Genomic DNA, 21,351 nt, shown 5'->3' with positions numbered 1-21,351 from the left:
AAACAAAATTAAACAGATGAGGTTCTGATGAATTGTGTAATTATTGGTAAGTTAATAGAACTATGTAAACGAATTTAAATATGGAAGTACGTATTTGTAAACACGATATCTCCTAAAAAATCTAAATTTTCAGGAAACTAGCAAACCCGAACATGGTAATTATTATTTCTATCAATTACTGCTTCTTCGAAATCTTTTTATATGTCATCATTTAGTAAGCCAATACTTCTAATTACTCACAAAATATATAATTTATATATTATAGATACGGTCTGGGACGGATAGGAGAATGAAAGATGAGGCTTTTTTGAGAAGAGGGATGCACAGTGGAGGAGGCGGGTAAAATGTTAGAGGAGAGGAGAGAGACAGTGAGCGAGAAGTTAGTTCAAAAGGGAGAAGAAACTGCAGAATGTAATGTACCTATTATATATTATAATCATGCATGTGCTCATAATAAATGATATTTTGAAAATTAATTTTTTTGTCATTCCAAGAAATACCAAATTCAAAACTAGTATTTTAGTCATTGTACAATAAACCAGTCCCTATCATAACATCTCATTTAGTCTCGTAAAAGACGTCGTTTTTACGTCTGAAATAAGACGTCTTTTTAGGACGTGACTATGAGACCTAAAATGGACGTAAAAAAGACATCTTTAAGAAGCCGCGTGTTATCTTAGTACAGATTTAAAAGACTTAATCAATTTTATTGAGCATTAAGCTTTAACACTTGTCAAAGTCATTTTTCTTCAGCATTCAATGGAATCTCGTTTATTCGTATCCACGGGCCTTAGCTTCTTTGAACATGGCGACCAAAGAATCCAGGGTTTCCAGAGCTGTGGGTTCAATTTGGTCAGCCGGAAGCAGGAAACCATGACGGCCAGTGTCACGAAGTTCATAAGTGTACGTCACTGGCTTGTGGAAGGTACCCTTCACCCAATCTACTGAGCTTCCAGTAGCAACGTCTGAAAAGCAAATGTAAAATGTAACAGATCGCAGCACACGCTAGTAAATTATCCGATTTTATTAATTTATACATTAACCCTTGGCCAATGAATGCCTTGTCATTATGATATTCAATTTTTACCGCTTTAACTATAAACGATTGAGTGCCTACTCCAGAGTGATCGGGATACTGTATATTCTAATTTAAAAATTGTTAACGAAAGAATATTAAAATTTACACACGTATATACTGGGTCATTTTAACCCGCTTCCGTAATTTTCAAAAGCTTCATACTTCAAAGATTAGTAATATGTTTTAGGCCCAAAAGGTATCTATTTCGTTTCTGTAACTTATGTCCAATCGCTTTATAATTAAATTAATGTGTGGCCCACCATTGCTATTTCTTGAGTTTACTAATTGCTCTTTAATTTATACGTTTTTAAGTTTACTCATTATTAACACATCATCAGTAAAATATTTCATAGTTCTTCATAAACTGTTCAGTAACAATAATAATTTTAAGCTCTAATAATATAATCTGACTATTTATTTGGAGTTATTATTTAAAATAAGATTTTTAAGCTTCTTTTTGTTGTAGCACAATTATTGTAATTCTTTTACAACTTCTCCTTATTTTTAACATTAGAGGCTGTTCATAATTCAGCTTAAATATCTATTGTAACTATTCAAATAATATTCCATATATTAATTACTATTGAATATTCGATATATTATATTTCTTTGTACTTACAAATAGTTTCAGCGATGTTTCCGGTTTGGTATTTGGTTCCATAGCGTCTAGCAAGGGCCTGGATGGACTTCTGGCCGATTTGGAGCTGAAAATATGCAAAATAAATATATTTCATTCTGTTGCCACATCATCGCGTAGTCAGTGAAAAAATGATTGCGCCTTATTTTTGTGCAAACAAAAGAATATCTTTCGATCTGTCTTATCAATCGATACGATTAATCAATTAACCGTTTAAAGTGTCACGGAAACACTCGATAACATAAAAAATCTTGATACAATTATCAGCAATACATTCAAGATAAAATAGAAGCATTCATGTGCGCGTTTAATAATAAAACTGAAGATAACTTAGCCAGAGGCAGACAGTTTTCCTGTTATCATAAGCTTTATTAATACATAAACTGCGAATCTTTTCAGAGCTAATTGTAAGAAAGGATTAAATAAAAATTCCTTTCCCTTGATAACTTTAATAAATCGTGAATAATAGAAATATATTCTAAAATTCGTGTCAGTCTTCACAGTTTTGTGTTTCACTTATCCATTCTGTCATAAAAGTATAAAATCTAAACTTAACAAATTAGTTATTTGATTGGTTTCATTCTTGTCTTTACTTATCTATCTCATATCTAGGTTTTTAGGTATTTCACATTGCAAAAATCTGATATACATTAATATTAGTACTACAACTCATTCGTTCATTATACAGCAAGTAATTAACATATTGACACTCTCTAACTCAGTTTAAGCTGCCTTAAAACTTCAAGTATAAATATATACACACGGCTACATGTATAATATCAAAAATAGATGGTGTATGTAAAGTGTAGGTGTAATTTCAATAAATGTATTTCTAGTTGTGTATCGTCTTGCATATATAAGAACAAGTATGCGTTTCATAGCAATCTTGCAGCTGCTTTTAATTTAGATGTTATGTACTTTCAATGAAAAATATTTTGCTTACAGAGTCATTGTAGTTTTCCAAATGTTGTTTCGTGTGCCCGTAAGGGAACAGCAAGAGCTGCGAATAACTGTGGAAAGAAAGATAGGCGTAGAATTTGTTCGAGATCGATGTGATGTATTGAGACATAGTCTTGGTTTCCGTGTCAGAGAATGCAGAGCTTCCTCCATAAGTCTCGCTGCATGGGTTGTTGCTAGCACCGCCCGCTGCAAAATAAACAACAAATTATTAATTTATTTTCTGTGACTTTTCCATTGCGCTGCACTCTAATTTAGAACCACAAATATTTTTCTAAAATAATTCTTTTTTAAAACGAGAAAGTATTGTTCGTTTATTTAATTTGCGAACATAGAAAACATAGCTTTCTGATTTAAACAATTAGAGCCTAAGATTGCATTTTTAAGATACTGCATAATGCGACTTAGCCATTATAACAATCAATTTTTAAATGGGAACCGCCCTACTATACTGAATTCTTATTATTTTTGTATGAAGTGTAGATGTTTGCAAGTTGCAAATATTTAGAAATACTGCGAATTACATTTTCCGCGAATGTACAACGAAACATTTTTCATATTGTAACTCTAATAATTGTAACACTGTAATAGAGAACAACTAAGATGTCCAAACTTTTAAATAAATATCGTAGTTTAAGAATTAGTAAAAATAGAGATATAATTATTAAATGTAGCTTTCAAATGTAACTACTGCTTTCTTATAATAACACAGTATTATTGAATAAATATTCTATACTTGCAATTTATGTAGTTATGTTTGAATTTTGAAGTAAAAAATAGCATTTTTAAGTAACTGGGCTAGCTTTCAAGTGTTCCAAGTAGTGCAAAATGTAATGGAAAAGTAATTATATTATTTCGTACATTGTTTCGTATATTATTTCGTTTTGAAGAATATTGATACTCACACATCCATTTGTAGCCCCAGTTCCTGTTAGGGTCACTTCCGTAACACAGGGAGTTGTATGGTTTGCGTGTCTTTCTCCATAAACGGTTCTGAAACAAGATTATCACCGATCAAGTATACCGATTTAATTTTACTAGAATACATCACAAATGAGACAAGGTCTCGCCTAACTCTATTTAGAGATTATTAAACTGCGGATATGTATGCTCTTATGCAGTGTGCGCATTTTTAGAATATTACGAAACTTGTATATTAAAAAAAGAATCACACTGAATCCTCTAATTAGAGAAAGAGATATCTCTCCATTTTTTAAAAAATAAAAAAATCTCACTTTTTACTCTTATACGGCCCACAGATATTCTTTAATCCATCTCTAATGCAAGCAAGTCTCAATATTACGCCCAAAATTATGTTTAATGGGTGACACGCGTTCAAGTGTGATTTTCACTAAAGAATATCTAGATAATTATTCAGTTTTTACCCCACACGCCTTAATAGTTTTTTGCTCAGTATTTAACAATCTTTCGAATCACAGAATTAACCACTGCACGTTATAATACAAAAACTTCAAGTCACCTTCCTATTTAAAAAAACGAAACACAATAAAAAATCTAATTATCCCATTGCATGCCCCATTCGATATTGGACAAACTTTGTATTGAAACATTTTTTAATACCAGAAGCAGTTCACGAGTAAATTTAGGTGGTATAATAGTGACTCACCCTGTATAATAAATCGATATTATCAAATGTTCTTGTAAAATGTAAAACTGAGAAATAAAATGAATCTATTTACCTTTACTCATTCAATTAAAATGAGTTTCAATGACACAAAAACGTCCCGTTGCTTTGTTGTTCTTAACCAACCGATTTTTACTTTTAATGCAGCAATAATTTGGTTGTGAATTATTTTAGCTAGCCACAACTTATCGTGTAGCAAAACATTTATGGCATTAAGCTAAAGAGCGCCGTGCCACAGTCAAAGGGTTAAATGCATTACTATTTCCAATACTTGTTATTCGAAGTACAGTGAATTCTCGATTTATGTCAGCAACACGGGTCTTGGTATCGTTTATCGTCCAGGAGTCTATTCTTTGTACTTGCTTCGGCAGTACATATACTAAAATTGGAACGATACAGAGAAGATTAGCATGGCCCCTGCGCAAGGATGACACGCAAAGGAGTCTATTCTTTGATCCGTGTCTCGCCGCCGAGGCCTCGGTCGCCATATTTATACTAATTTTTCGTTAATATAATAAATGTAATGGGAAGTAACTTCTATCGTTCATTACACAAGTAACTATCATCGTAATTATATCATATTAGGTATCATTTTCATTAGAAAAAAGCCAAGAATATGTTGGTGAAAGTCCCATAAAAAAAAATAATGAAAAATAAAGAAATTTTGTTATTGGATTAGTAGTGGTCTCCTGGTCTCACACCGATATACCCGAGCCGTATTATGTTACTTTCTTGGCCCCACATGGGATATACCCCGCGGTAGTGGGGATAATTCCGCGACATTTATCGGTCATGTCTCGGCGACATGTATAGAGATTTCAGTACATATATCTCTACTCACCTTGGTGTGCGTGTAGACGTATCCGTCAGGGTTGAAAACGGGGAAGATGTACCATTCGTGGTTATCAGCCAGTGCCCTAACATCGGGTTGCTTGCTAGTCAACAGTTCGTTCAGCGTGTACAAGACGGTAGCAGGGGAGATCCATTCTCTAGCGTGAATGCCACCTTCGAGGAAGATTCCGGGTTTGTTCTTGCCAAAAGTCAACTTGACACCTTTGATTTGGCGACCCTCGTAAGTCTTTCCACCAACAACCACTTGGACCTTGCCGGGATAGGCCTTGGCCAAACTGTCCAAGTAGGAGTAGATCTCTTCCAACTTGTGGTAGTTTTTAAGGTCGAATCCTGCCTGAGGTTGGACTTGTGATTGTTCGCTGTCGATCAGGGTCTGAACGTCAGGAACGAAAGTCTCGTGGGCGACTCCGAACTTCTCCATCGTTTCGATGAACTCCGGTTCCTTGTGGGGAGCTACCATCACGTCGGCATAGTTGCCGACTTGGCTGGGCCCTTTCCAGAAGGAGTACTGCAGAAACGTAAAACACATTGTAGCAATTGTGTTCAACTGTTGACGAAAGAGATTTTAATTCTTAATGTGATTTTAATTCTTTAATTCAAAGTTTCTGTTAACACACCGACTGCTACTACAATGTCCACGAAAATCACATAATACACGAATAGAAGAGAGTGCATCATAGACTAGACTTCATTATAAAAATGAATACATCAAATGTAAAACAATAAAGACATTTAAAGAATTTTGAAAATACTGTCGGATTATTTTCAGTTCACTAAAATTATTTTGAAAAGAGATGTCTATGTTTCTATTTCTTGTAATTATTGTAGACAATTTTTATTTTGCATAAAAATCCGGTGTCCAATCATAACAATGAGTTTTGTAACCTTCTCACACTCTCGGAGATCCTAATGAAATTTAATTTATTTAATAGAATATAGTAAAAGTTGATCTTCAAGTTTGGTAAAAAAATTGTGTTAGTCATATATGACCGATGTAGTTGTCAAAGTGTCTAATAACAAGCACATTTCGAAAATGCCACGATGGCAAGAATGATTGACGTTTCGCTACGATCAGTAGCTTATGTAGTAGTAAACCGAAAAAGTAAAACGTTTCATTTTTTTCTTATTTAACTTTAGAGATTTATTAACAAATTTTCTCGTTAAAAATTACTAAATAAAAGTTGCAAAAAATTGTTCTTTATTAGGTAACGTAAAACTTAAATAAATGCTCGAAAAAATCTCACGAGTGTCGTAGAAAATTACGAATTGGTGATGTTGGCTGTTACGTAGTTTTAGTGCTAAAAGGCAATGTTTCGATGTGATTAGATACACCCACTTTTGATAGTGGTCTCATTCTACTTATTTCTTTCGATAGCAAGAGTACTTCACACGTGATTTTATCGTGCTAAACTACACACAATGCAGACTAAGGACAGTTTGATTCTCAATTTCCGTCATATTTCAAACCATTTTCTTCGTTCCATTTAAGTAGTATGAAAAACAATTGAAACAAATTTATTTTATCGAACTTCGAAAGGTGAGCATTTATTGGAAAATTTTAATTGTGAACAGACTGAGAATAATACTTGTAAACCAACTTATACAAAAGAGAATTGAACGAAATAAAATAAATATTCATTTAAAATATTGAACTATGCTTTATATATGCCTATATATCTTACTATACCTTTTATAAAATTTATTATAGACTTTATTATATTTAGAGACTGCAGATTTCATACTAGTCGGAATAAGACGAAAATTATAAAATACATTTAAAAACTATTTACTTTATTACTGATCTCTGAACATTTTTAATGGTAAAAGTCTGTTGTTTAACACTCCGACTGTCATGTAAATCATGTACCACTGTCACAATTTTTAAGCTCAATTTCAATGTTAATTCGTACGGTAATAGGGAAGGTAAACGAAAATTTAGTTAGCATCTACAAGAAACTAGAAATAGCAGTGACTATAATAAATAGAGTGCACAACGTTATGCAAAATAAAACTGTTCTGCATCGACTACAAGAAACAGGAGCCAGATAGAAATTTCATTCCTTCTTTAATAATTTTGATCAGTTAAAAATAATATACCGATATTCTTAAATTTCTTTAATTTCATTACTGTTTTAAATTTTATCTACATTTTATCTCATTTTTGTTGTAAATACATCAAATCCGTAGTCTAATAATAAATTCTAACTTCTCAGTTACGGATTCGATTAAAAAATGGACTAGATTTATCAGGAACTTGGTGCACGCTAAACGGTGTTAAAAATAATGCGAATGTAGATAAATATTGTCAGTCTCGCTGCACTATACATACCGAGTCAGAAATGTTTTCGAGGTGACGCACAATTTCCAGTTGGTCCTCAGTTTGAGGAGTTACACGGAACACCTTGTAGTTGTCATACCTGATTTGCTCAGCTGTCGCTAAGGCGACCAGCGCCAGGAGAACGACCTTCCACATGTTACTGTATACTAGAAAAACAAATACCACGATTGGTAACAATTACTATGAATAAGTGAATATTAAAACACTCCGCAATCGCGACGAACCCGGTTTCGATCAGACACCTACTGCAAAGACAATCGAAAAGTCAATGACTAGTATCAGTTCTCACTGTGTATAAGCGCACTAGATTTACCAAAACGATCTTTTCAAAGGAACAGCTGCGAAGTATTATGCGTACCACTGAGTAATTTGTTGGCATTTCGATACAATGGAGGTACAGTATAAAATATTCAACACGTGCTCGGTATCATATGCTTCGTACAAATAGCATGAAAGTAACCTGAGGCTTTCGTACATTTACAATTATTTAATAAATTTTCGAAACAATACATTATATATACATCTGTAACATTCAAAACCTTTTTCTTAATAAGGAAAATTTAATTTCTCTAACTTCTATCTTTATAAATTTATTTGCGAGAAGGTAAAATAAACAAATCTAATGTTGAAAAATTTGATTAAAATACTATACTCTTCTGATCATTTCTCAATTTCTCAACTTCAGACACTATGGTGGCTAATATATTTGAATTTCTATTAATTCTCAACAATGAGTGAATTCTGTATTCAAACAAAGACAAGAACATGTATACCGCACAAAATAAATAAATTTAATCTTTCCATAAGTCGCGTTTAACCAGGTAGGTTCAGTGTTGAATATAGTATAATTGTTTTACCAACTGCAAGCCTTAATATTACTACGATTTGAATACCAAAGCATATTTAACTGCACATATCCACGCGAATTATTGATCAACACAATCGCGAAACTGAACTACATGTCTGCGAATCCTTTCAACACAACGGAGAGCCACTCTGATGAATGATCTTACCCTGAACGGCAACCACAGTGATTTGTTGTGATCCGTTTTCCACAGATTCTATTTAAACGTTTCACCTGCACACGGCACCACGGAATTTTTCTCGTATAGATCGCTATTTAAAGATCATATCGTTGATCAATTAAGAAGCACGTTTATTGGGTCTGAATACATCTTATCGGAGCTGTTTCGAGAGAATTATCTTGTCAATCGCACGCCGTGCCACTCGAAATGTCGTCACGATTTCGCAACCGATGCAGACGATTTTTGATTCCGGAATATAATTGAAACGTGATTACAGATGCTACGATTGTAATTTTTTTAATCTGCGTCACGGAAAGTCTTCTGCGAATGTCTCGGGAACTTGTAATTGCCGTAAAAAATGAAAGTCATATTCGCATTCGGCACGTCGAAACGAGTCTATTTGTCACGATGAAAAGCGTGTTTGCGTGACCTGATCTTACTCACAAAATGCAAATTCTTGTATCACAACGTCAGTTTGATTTTTTTTTATTGCGTACAATGTTTCTATCATTTTTCTGGTTCCTCTTGTTTTTGATGACAATCCAAATTTTTTTTTATTTGCGATTTTTATCGAGTACGAAATGGTAAGTGTTATTCGTATAATAAATAAATAAATGCGTTGATAATAATTAAGAGAATTAAAATAAAGACGCATTAACAATTCAAGTATGAGGAAAGAATCGATGGACGACAGTACGGGGCACTTGAGACTATTGTATTTTTGGACATTTTCTTGAAATCTAGATAAGAAGAACGTGAAAAGAAATATTGCATGTTAAGACAAATTGCGATCATAATCGTGCGATTGATGACAATCGAATCTCTGTCGAAGAGTATAAATGATATCTATAGCTCTGTTGATCTTTTTTATGAATATTGTCGACACAAAGAGGATTTAGCTGATTTCAACAGATTTTATAAAACCTGATAATCACAGAGGCACTTATCGAGGTTATCGAGGATTTTATTAAATTAAATATACAATGAAAACTGAAAAGCAAAGAAGCACTTGTACGTTCATTAAGGATTTGATTAAATCAAACACCAACATGAAAACTAAAAATCAAAGAAACACTTGTTTATGTGTTACACTTTATTAAATTGAATACAACATCAAAGCTTCATTAGTTTAATATTTATGCTTTCTACGAACTCCGAACTTATGCATATTCATTATCCGCATAATAATAATTATATAATGTATTTTGTATATTCTTATTAATAAAATGTGACAATAATATAATAATACAATCAATACTAACGTACTGAACTTCTTTTCGGTAAAGAATATGTGTAATATATGCTTGAAATAATGCAATAATAAAACTGTATGCTTTCGCCCTTAATATTATATATTTTAATCTTTGATTTTATAAATCTATTGCATGTTTGGTTCATAATATTTGTGACAAACTTAATACGTAGTTGTGAAGAATATACATAAATAAATGATATATGTATAATAATGGTAATATAATAATATAAATTAAAAGATTGGAATATATTATATATGTTTAATAAATTTGTGAATATTCAGTCGTATCGTAAGTAATGTGAAATTCTTTTTACATTTCTAGAAGGTACAATACAAAAATCACAATCATTAGTGTTCTATACATATATTTTCCCTCATGGTCTCTAATCTTTATAGATTAATAAAAAGAACAAAATAGAAGAATAAAATAATGTTTGTGATTTATTTCATGTATTTCACCTTTCAAAGGTATGAGTGGAAATTCGCATTACTTATGTGACAACATAACAGAATTCCATTTAGAAACGAATATGGCGGCTTCAATTTGTCGTGGATGCTCCATATCCGAGTTTCGATGCTTCCTGAAACATGGCGACCAAAGAGTCCAAAGTCTCTTCTGCAGTGGGTAAAATTTGATCTGCTGGTAAAATAAAACCATATCTTCCTGTGTCTCGAAGCTCGTATGTGAATGTCACAGGAATCTTGTAAGTTCCGCGTACCCAATCCATAGATCCTCCAGATGCAACATCTAAGACAAATAAGATAAATATCATTTTATTCAGTTTTTTATGTTATAAAATGTTTTACACACTCTTCGAACGTTTCCTTGATTTATTAATACATTAAAATATGAAGTTACTGTTCCTTCTAAGTAGTCCAAGTTTCTTAGAAATGTCATTCAGAAACTAAAAAATAGATGAAAAATGTATACGGTGTATAATTGGTTACAGTCTTTCTCACAAAATTAATTCTAAAGTAATATATTTTTATTTATATTTTCTGTTCGTTAATGTAACCTAAGAAGTTCTATTTATTAAAAAAATTGGAACCGTCTTCATTATTATTCAAACAGCAATGGAAATTTTTAAAGAGAACACTTTTATTCTTATTTTCTTTTCACGAATATAATATAAGCACCTTTATTTATTTAAAAAATAGGGAATCGTACCTCAAATTTTGACTATAGCTTTGTAGTTTCATTTAAGTTGGAAAGAAAATTTCCTTTGAGTTTAACACTTTATTTACCGAAAGGCTGTTAACAGGATTTTGAATAATTGAATGGAAGCGTCAAAAAAATGTATCATATATGCGAGGTTTCCATTCAATTTTGTTGCACCAAAAGGAAGCTTAAAAATCATCTTTTATATTATAATCCCAAATGAAATCATTAGAAGATGTTAGTGGAGCGTTATTGTCAGTTCTTTGCACTCTTTTTGGAATTAAATAAATTTTTAAAAAGCAGTGTCTAATTATTCAAGAGCTCGTTGTTCATTCGTAGGCTTCAGATTATCTTTATCACCATACAATTAGTGACTCCAAGGAAATGTGTTTGACACTTTTCCATTAAGATTCCGTCGGTGTGACCGTTCGAACTGATAGCTAATCAACATTACAACCTTGTTGTTGCACGTGGAGCCGAATAATAAACGTAGACCTTCCCACACTTGACCCTGTCGTTTGTCTATTTTAATCAGACCGCGCGTCGCGTCGCGTCCTCTGTACAAGAATGAATTCACTTACATATTACATCGACTATATTTCCGACTTTGTATCTTGTCCCGTATCTCTTCGACAGAGCGTTTATGGAGTAGTTTCCGATTTGGAACAGGTCCGCGTAGTTTTCAACCCTTTTGTTCGTGTGACCGTAAGGGATGAGCAACAGTTGGCTGTAACTGTGGAAAGCTATGTACGAGAATATCTTGTCGTGAATGTTGCCGATGTATTCCGACATAGTCTTCGTTTCAATCTCTGAGAACGGTTTGTTGCCTGGGTAGATCTCGCTGCATGGATTCGAACTGGTACCACCCTCTGAGATAGTAATAATTAGACTTCAGATTTTATGCATTTATGATAAAAACTAGTAGGAGAACCATAAAACAATATAAACGTTAGAAGAATTTAAAAATACTCTTATATTAATTTGAACCTATTAATCATATTGCGAAAGAAGATAAATTTCTATGTCACTCCAATTTGTTGCTATTTAGGTAGAACATTTTTATTTTGCATAAAAATCCGCTTTCTGGTGAGAATTAGCAAAATGCATTCGTAACAAAAATTAGTAGATCTAATCAATGACAGTAAAAACTTTTAGAAAATTTAAAATAAAAGTCCTATTATTTTACAACTCAATCAAATGATTAGAAAAATATATAAATGTCTATGTAGTTTCTGTGTCTTGTAATGAAAGCAGTGATGTGAATTTGTTGATTATTTACGAACAATCAAGATACATTCTAAGTACTGTCGAAAATATTCTTCATCACTTTATGTGCATTTCATTTTATAAATAATATAATTAATAAATTTTCAATTCGACGGATAAAAAATCTATATTTAAAATAAAGTTATGATTGTGAGGACCACGAATTAATTTCTACACCGGATAGTTCAAAATAGTGAAATTATACTAAAATAGATAAATAAATAAATACGTAAATACGCAAATAATATCGATGTCGCATAGTACTGACATAAACAACGTCAGTAAAGAATTGTTTACTGTAAACTACAGATTTTATGCATTTATAGTAAATTTTAAAATTTAGTACGAATCTAAACAAAAGAAATTTAACAGTGTCATTTTATTATACAGACTGCTCATAGATGGAACATAACGTTCTACGATTTGGATTATGAAAATAGGAACTTGCATAACTATCTACAATTTGTTTTTAATAATTCAAGTGTTAAAAGGAACTTTGTTATAACTCGTGAATTTTATGCAAATATAAAAAGTAAGTACGCTTCAATAACATTATCATTTTGCTTTTAGCGAAATAAAATAATCCTGAGAATTATGCAATTGTACTAAATTGCTGATTTTGTGTACACTGACTGGACTCCAAAATGTGAAAGCTTACTCATACCGAGTACGGAAGATACTTCACAATACAATTATTATAACTGAACTTTTCATTTCTACCTTGATCGACGTGCAAATTATTATACTTCAAAAGACAGTTCTTTGATTGTTACAAATTTTAAACAATATTTCTTACTAATTGGCAATAGTTAGGTAAATACACTTACGAAGTGGCCCAAAAGTTGGACCATTTAAAAATGAAATAACACTTTTATTTTTTAAAAATTCACATTTATCCTTTCATAAACAAAAATGCACTTCTTCAAATTTTAAATGATCCAGTGACTTTTGGGCTACTCTGTATATTGCTTATCAAAGTAAAAAAAAAAAAGAAATTGGTAAAACATAATGCATATTTGAACTGGCAATTTAAAAATGTGGTTACACTCGATATACGAGTAAAAAGGGTTAATGTATAATAACTAAAAACTGAAAGTTTGAGCTAAAGCGTGATAACAAAGAGAGATATTAATGTACGAATTAATAAATTATAATTGTTGCATAGTATATACCTGCCCAATGGAAGTTCCAATTCCTGTTCGGATCAGCGCCATAGCATCCCCTTCCACTTGGTCGTCTAGTTTTTCGCCAGAGACGATTCTGAACAGAAAATTGTACTTTGCACCAAGATTCCTCTTTTAATTAAATGATCGACGTTGTCGCGCAATTATCGCGCGTTGTATTGGTATCTATCGATTAACAAGATCGTATACATTTCAAATTGAAAAAAAGTTGCAATTGATTGAAGTTCTTGACTAATTATAGATAACGACTGATTGCTGATAAAACACTCAGGAGAAACCCAGATTGTATCGGTAATCGATGCGCAGGAACATCGCACCTGAATAACTCTGCAGTATGGTAATCTGCGTTTGTTTGTACACAGAATAAATTGTTTCGATGCCGAATAAGCAATTGTTCTGACGGACTTGGAAATTAAATTTATCGTTAAATAACATTTAATTGTTAACCTAATATCTCAGATTAATGTAGAAGTGCTTCGTGGAATTCTATAATCTCGAATGAATAACGAAAGTAGTATTAGTAGTATAATATATCAAGATGAACAAAGAACAACAAAGTAAAAATTGTATATTATTGTATCGCTATAGCAAATAATTACAGTAAATTGTATTCTACATACTAAAATGAATATTTGTCGAAAATAAATTTCGGTGATACGATTTTTATATCCGGAGACCGAAGACAATTTCTTATTTACAAATAAATTAAGAATGTAGAGTAAGCATTGTTTGATGATGATTAAACAATGTTTACTTTACAAATACTTGTCAAATTGCAAATAATAAATTGTAAAATACGAATAATTGATTAAATTGTATGTATAACTCTTACTAACGCGTCTGGTCGTTACATACCTTTTCTACTTTAAAAATCACGGGTACATTGAATGAAATCGCACCCGATAAATTTTTTATTACAATAATTCATTCAGTGATTTATTAACTGACTCTTGACTGAAGAAATGTTATTTTATAGATCTTTATCATTTTTGTACAAATACTCGTTTACCGATAGCATTTAGGACAGCGTTTTATGTATACTTCATTTTAAGAAATTGCGTAGTGGATCACTTGTCGATACAAAATTTATAAATATTTTATAAAAGTATCTTATGTGTAACTATAATTATACACATATATATTTTACGAGTATGTGAAAGACGTTGTACGAATAAACGTGATGAATAAATGTGCATTAATCTTGTCTGTTAATAGCAACAAATAAATAAATACAAGTCTATTAAAATAAATACTTATCTTGTACCACCATATTATTGTTACTTGTGTAGACTTCGGATTTTAAGTATTTGTAATAGCAATGACTAGTTGAAATATTAAACCGTAAAGGAATTAGAAGAATTTAAAAGTATTGCATAAAAATTTGCATAAAAATTTGCAATCTATTATGACTACAACAATCAAATGACTAAAATTAGAGATTTCACCGTTGTCCATCAACGACTAGACGACGAACAGTCATTTGTATCTTGGCAGTAAATAAATGTCACTAATTTCTTTAACACGTTGAACGCTATGGTAGTCATCGACGACCGGCACTATACAATTACTTAAAAATGATTATCATATAATGAATGTCACGCAGTATCAATATATTAATGCTGAAATTAATTAGATTATAGTGTATAAGACTTTCGTTATTAATAATTCTATGAATAATAGGTGAAACTTGTATGAAACGCATAACACTCGGTTGGCAGTCAGCGTGTTGAATCGAAATGAACTAAAAAAAATCTATGAACAAAAAATGAAATCACAATTCATTCGAAATTACAATAAGGAAGAACTGAAAGATGGACAGAAGAAGAACAGAGGCTGGTAGCATTGATAGCAAACAAAAGTTATTCCGTTTGTAATGGATGATCCTGTGCAACATGCTTATACAACAGTTTGTTAATTGTTTATTTTTACCCTGGTATGCGTGTACTCGTAACCATCCGGGTTGAATACCGGGAAGATGTACCAGTCGTAAGACTCGGCCATGTATCGAACACGGGGATCGTCGCTTAGTATTAATTCATTCAGGATGTATGTTACAACGGCAGGTGATATCCATTCTCTGGCATGAATTCCGCCTTCGATGAATACTCCAGGATTTCCTTCCTTGAACGAGAGCTTGACTCCTCTTATGCTTCTCCCCTCGTAACTGTGACCACCGGTTAATGGTTTCACGATTTCAGGATGTTGCGCGACAAGAGAGTCTAGCCAACGATAAATCTGAAAAAGAGAATAATTATTACTCTGTGGATTTTAAGCAATTGTGACAAAGATGGTAAATGAAATGGAAAACAGTAACGACACTAAAAGAATTAAGGAACATCATAATTCTTCGTACGATTTATTAAAATTTATTTCTAACTCCTGTTTCTTGCAATTAATACAAGACATTTTTATTCCACATAAAGGCCCACAGTCTAATAATGATAAATGTATGGGAAAATATTGTGGCTTCTTTATCTAGAATATTTTACTAAATTTATATTAATAATCATGAAGATAGGGTTGTGCAATGAAAGAACTTCGGTGGGATATTTTTCATTGACAATCAGTAGACTGTGGATTTTATATAATTGTGCCCTTAGGTGTAATTTGGAATTGTAGAAAAATTGAAAGAATTTAAAAATATCTATATGTATATTACGTTCGAGTTATTAAAATTATTGAAAAAAGAGAGACATTTTGATTTGGCTCCTGTTTCTTGAAATTAAATGCGTCGTATTAATTTTACAAAGTATAAATAAAATTGAACAAAGTAAAATCACAGTTTCTTAAAATAATCAGCCACATATGTATTGCTCTGTATAACATACAAAAATTCTTACACTATATCGCAATTTTATACACCTGCACGCCCTCTAACTGTGTGCTAGTCAGCCACATATGTATTATTATAAATTTTTAAATTCTACTATTCTGCTTTTAATTTTTTGTGACATAAAAATATCATACTTATATTTATATATTGTTTACATAGCAATCTTTCCACGATTACGGGTGAATTTTGTATTGAGTCAGTCATTATGTTTAAAATAAAAGGATTATTATTCAATATCAATTTTAAGAATATGACTAACAGATAAGTAGTGCTAGACTAAATATTTGATTACTGGATTGTGAGTTTTATGCATTTATAACAAAAATGAATAGATAAAATATAGAACCGAAATTGTTATATTATTTTCGACTTTTAAGACAATTAAGGAAAATATATTTTCATATAAGTCGAGTTCCTTACAATGTACCTTACAATCTACCGTTTTTTGTGTACACAATTGACGTGCATTTTCCCCAACATTTCATTAAATAAAACATGAGTAATAAATAGATTTCGGATTTTATGCATTTATAACGAAAATAAATTGGTGAAATACAAAACTGTAAAAGCATTAGAAAAAATTCTGAAAATTGTTGCACTATTTTTGACAAATTAAAATGGTTAAAAAAAAATATAAACACCATTGTCAATAATGACAAACAAAATATCTGTTTCAGCTGTAAAAAATCCGTCTCTTTGAACATTAATTTGAACATTAGCAAGGTATTATATCGTATGTCTGTTGTTTAAATCACTGTTCCATATAGCAAACAAATTATACATAATTTAGGTGGCATACTTAGGCGAATACAATATAAAAATATAAAATATAAATAAAAATTCTGTAAACTATTTTGATTAAATTGTTTATCTTACTACGTCCAGTCGATGGTAGCCAAACCAATCAAACACTCCCCGCGTGTTTCGCCGTGGATTTTCGTCATCGATGTACCGTTGCACATCGTCCATCATCAATTCAGGATCAAGCTGCGTTGCATTGACAAGGCTCATGAATTCTTCGAGTTTCTTCGGTGACATCATAACATTCGTAGTATCGTTGACCCTTGGCTGTCCCCAGAAATTATAACCGTCATCATCTTGTATCTTCTTGAGTGCTTCGAGACCGGAAGTGTCCGGAACAAAGATTTTATACAATCTGTATCCATCGTATCGCACCACCTCTTCGGCACGAGTCACTCCGAGAATGAGAAGCAAATACAATGGTGCCGCTATCATCTTAAATATTAAACTATGTCGATCAAACGAGATTTGGATTTAATAAGAATTTCACTTTTACGCCAGTTGTCTAACAATTCTCATCATTCCTTCATTAAAAGTCACTATGCAATTGTGTTTCCAGTTGTCCAGCAAATATTCAGCTTTTAACTTGCAGCAGCTCGTAGTCTCTTTGTTTCTATAGGAAAATTTCTGTGATATTAATGCAGTAGTTTTAATCTTTATTTGTCAGTAGTGCCATTTCGATTCTGTACTATTTTCACTCGACTTTTGATCTTCGGCAGTTTTAAAATTCTGTGGTACTTATGTGTAGTAGTTTTAATCTTCACTTTTTGTTATTGCGGCTTCGTACTTTTTTCACTAAGCTTTTAACTTCCAACAGTTTTGTAGTTTCTCTTTGTTTCTGTTTGGAAACTGCTGTGATGTTTGTGCAGTAGCTTTAAGTTTCACTTTCCATTAGTGCGATTTTCTAATGGGATCTCGAGGAAACTGAACCGAGTTCCTCGTCCACGTGAATGAAATCGTGCCAGAAACCACCGATACCGGTTCTAATCCGTCTCGTTTCCTCGCGATGCAACTCCCATATGCGCGTTTAAGGTGAATCTGCCCGCGCCTTTATATAGGTACGCTAAGCAGCCGCAGGCGGTAAAAATATTCTGTACGTGAGATAAGTGTAAACAAAAAAAGAAAAAAAAAAGAAATACGGGCGACGCATTTGCATGCAAGATGGCCCATGGGAATTCTCGCGTGGTTGCAAACAAGACCTCCACATGGTTAAAGACCTCGGAGGTACCGTTCGAATGTATCGATAAAGCCAGGTTGTCGACATTCACTCGCGAAAGAATGCCTTTTTCACAAAATGATATTTCTGGCGGGTTTCGACGATTTGGAGCAACATACAAAAATATAATGAGTAGACTGCGGATCTTTATGCAAATCCTAAATTTCGTGGCTTACTTGATAAAAACCATTATGAGGATCCAGTTCATTAACTAGAAAATTTCTTATAGTAAGCGTACAGAAGATATGCCATCAATGTTTGTTACTATACATTATTTTTGGTATTTTAAAAATATGCACATACTATAAATGCACGAGGATCCGCATTCTAGTAATAAGTGGACTGCAGATTTTTTTGCAAAATAGAAATTGTCCGTATTAATTGCAAGGTACAAGAGTTACATAGACGTTTGTTTCTTTTCTTGATAATTTTAATGGATTGAAAGAAATACAACAGTATTTTTAAATTCTTTAATTGTTATCACTAGACTGCGGATCTTTATGCAAAATAAAATTGTTATACGTCAATTGCCACCTACAGAAGTTAAGTAAAAATTTATTTTGCTCATTAATCATTTGTATATCGACATTGTTAAACTCATTTAATCGTTTTACTGTTTTGAATTACACCTACTCATTTTTGTCATAAATGCATAAAATCCGCAGTCTACTAATAGGTAAATATAAAGCAGGTTTGTAGGTAATGTCATCATTACACTGCGGATCTTTAGGCATTCGTAAGATCTATGAATTTATAAAGTACAAGAAAATTAACATTACCTGTTTTTAATCTTTACCGTAAGAAATATTCTATTGGGTTGTAACAAGGTTGTAACATCAATCCGAGCGGTTGCAAATATAAATGTGTTTTAATTTTAATGATTTCGTTTTGACTCATTGTATATGTACATAACGATGACTGAAAAGAATCCACTTGCAGTCGTGAATTATAAAGTTGATTGAATATAATCCAGTAATTTATTAATAAATAAGAAGAGAGAAAACAAGTTATAGCCAAGTTTTTCCAAGTTTTGAAAAATAAGCTAAGAAAATTAGAATATGCATAAAGATCCACAGTGTAGTTATCATGCAAATATTCGAACTGTTTTCGAATTGATTGTTGATTGAATTGATAAATATCTTGTGGTAGTTCTAGAATGATACTTAAATATAAACTAAAATAAAAGTTACAATTATGATTAGACCGCGAATTTTATGCATTCATAAAAAAGAACTGGTTCAAATGCAAAACAATACAAACATTTACGAAAGTTTAATTATAGTTCAGAATATATTCATTATTACGTCAAAATCAAAATCTGATTACGTAGATGATTCACGAACAATGATATGCGATCTTATACAATAGAAGCGTTTCTTTATAGTATACAAGAGTGTGGAGACCATAATTGAAGACCTCCGGGTGTTTGCCCAACAAGTCGTTAGGATCAGATAAGATAATTTGCGTATATTAATTGCCGCGCTAATGAACGAGTGTTAAGGCGATTTCCTCATTGAACCTGCATACTTTTTTTGCATGCTGCGATTGTGTTAAGTAGGACGATGAACACTGTTAAACGTTGTCCTTCTTTTTGTTTGCCAGATGGAGGTATTATCAAATGAACACAGTTAAGCCTACGTGGAATTAATACAAATCTTCGTTCAAACGAGTGGAATCCTTTTTCGTTGTTGTCGATATAGAGCCATAGGAGAATACATATGCGTACAATAAATATAAACTTCCTTCTTTTTCTGAGAAATTATGAACAACAAATAAGTTCTAATCACTGTAACTGTACAATAAATCCTAGTGCAAGAGATTATGGAAAAAAACCGTGCCAATTAAATTTTTCGCGCTGTTTCGAATAGAAATAACTTTCTATTCACTCAATATGTTCCTGAAACTTTTGTAATATAATAGTTCCTCATATCCTAGAATTGTATAATGTTATTTTCAAAAATCCATTACTTGCTATAATATTTGTTGGTCTAATAAATGGCGTCTATATTAAAATAAATCGTAATATAATTTAGTAGTAATAAATTTTGATGCCTTCTCGAAAATCTTTCTCTTTTATTTTCATTTTGCATGCTATTTTCTTCAAACATGAGTCCTATTGTCAGCTTGAAAGATATATATTTGATAACATTTTTTGACTATGAAAGAGACCCATGAAGTCGAAGATGTTCATTCGAAATCATGTCGAAAAATTGACTAATTCCGAAAAGTAAGACAAAATGAAACAACGATAATACCTCGAAGTAATGTTATTCACGTTAATATAAAAACTAAACGAACCAGTTTGAATAATATATTTTGATCTGTGGGAAAGTTGCATAGCATTACAAGATGGTATGGAAGGGAGTAGGTGTGATATGTCCAGTGTTCAGAGATATTTATTACCAATTCTTTATTCGGAATCTCTCAATACATTTGTTCTTGAATCTAGCAAGTCTTACATCCTACTGTACAATATTAACGCAAATACTAAGTGTGCAGCTATTAGCTCGATATTATCCCGGTCCATGAGGAGGTTGCTGCACAAGAGACCTGAGCGGGACTCGGAACGAATTCGGGATTCTTTCTGGCTCCATTTCTTATAACGACCATTTACAATCTAACAAACTAATTATCGTTTCCACTATCACTTTTCCATTTAGCTTATGTCAAGTAATTATTGCGGGGCAAAAGGTGTGAATTGGAGAAGTTTCCCATCGGCAGGGGACTAAAAGCGAATCAGGCAGAAGGCTTTGATTATTTAAGAGTAAGAAACAAGAACAAGTCGGCACGCGTATAATGCTTGCAAGCCCGGGGCCGATCAGTACGGTACCCGACGATTCTTGCCTGACTTTCCCACATCTACTCGACACGTGCATCGACTAGCGTTGTTATGACTTGGGTAGCCTTACTGCAGAGAGGATTTTACACGAGTGGACAGGTTCCTCAAACCATTCACCTCAATGACTTCATGCCGAATATCGAAACTCAACCGGTCCAAAACTTGCACGCAGGGCCGGCACATTAGAAGGCTGTGACAGAATAAAAAGACAAGCCAAGCAAAGTGAAGTTACAGTAATAATTACTCGACACAGTTACAACGATGAT

At 32.4% G+C, this 21,351-nt stretch overlaps 1 protein-coding gene and 1 pseudogene across 1 annotated transcript; one reads left to right on the top strand and one right to left on the bottom strand.

Moving 5' to 3' along the window:
• Nucleotides 1-412: 412 nt before the first annotated feature.
• On the bottom strand, nucleotides 413-17,480 carry LOC143357326 (uncharacterized). Its single transcript, XM_076793739.1, has 12 exons — nucleotides 17,106-17,480; nucleotides 15,326-15,631; nucleotides 13,385-13,472; nucleotides 11,528-11,815; nucleotides 10,345-10,535; nucleotides 10,102-10,105; nucleotides 7,499-7,653; nucleotides 5,159-5,677; nucleotides 3,578-3,665; nucleotides 2,659-2,861; nucleotides 1,698-1,782; nucleotides 413-965 (listed from the first exon to the last, which is right to left on the bottom strand). The coding sequence occupies exons 1-12, from the start codon at nucleotides 17,463-17,465 to the stop codon at nucleotides 772-774; spliced, it is 2,481 nt and encodes an 826-aa protein (XP_076649854.1). The 5' UTR covers nucleotides 17,466-17,480; the 3' UTR covers nucleotides 413-771.
• Nucleotides 4,673-4,770, top strand: LOC143357553 (U6 spliceosomal RNA; annotated as a pseudogene).
• Nucleotides 17,481-21,351: the final 3,871 nt, after the last annotated feature.

This window comes from Halictus rubicundus, chromosome 9 (assembly GCF_050948215.1).
Source record: "Halictus rubicundus isolate RS-2024b chromosome 9, iyHalRubi1_principal, whole genome shotgun sequence".
Classification (NCBI taxonomy): Eukaryota; Metazoa; Arthropoda; class Insecta; order Hymenoptera; family Halictidae; genus Halictus; species Halictus rubicundus.
The sequence above is the reverse complement of the archived record's forward strand: the minus strand, read 5'-3'. Positions and strand labels throughout refer to the sequence as shown.

Bases quoted from the DNA above. Each gene is read 5' to 3' on its own strand.
- LOC143357326 (XM_076793739.1), bottom strand. From the start codon at position 17,465: ATGATAGCGGCACCATTGTATTTGCTTCTCATTCTCGGAGTGACTCGT. The intron at 15,632-17,105 runs GTAAGATAAACA...TCTCTTTTTCAG, and splicing joins GCTACCATCGACTGGACGTA to ATTTATCGTTGGCTAGACTC. The intron at 966-1,697 runs GTAAGTACAAAG...TTTGCTTTTCAG, and splicing joins AAACATCGCTGAAACTATTT to ACGTTGCTACTGGAAGCTCA.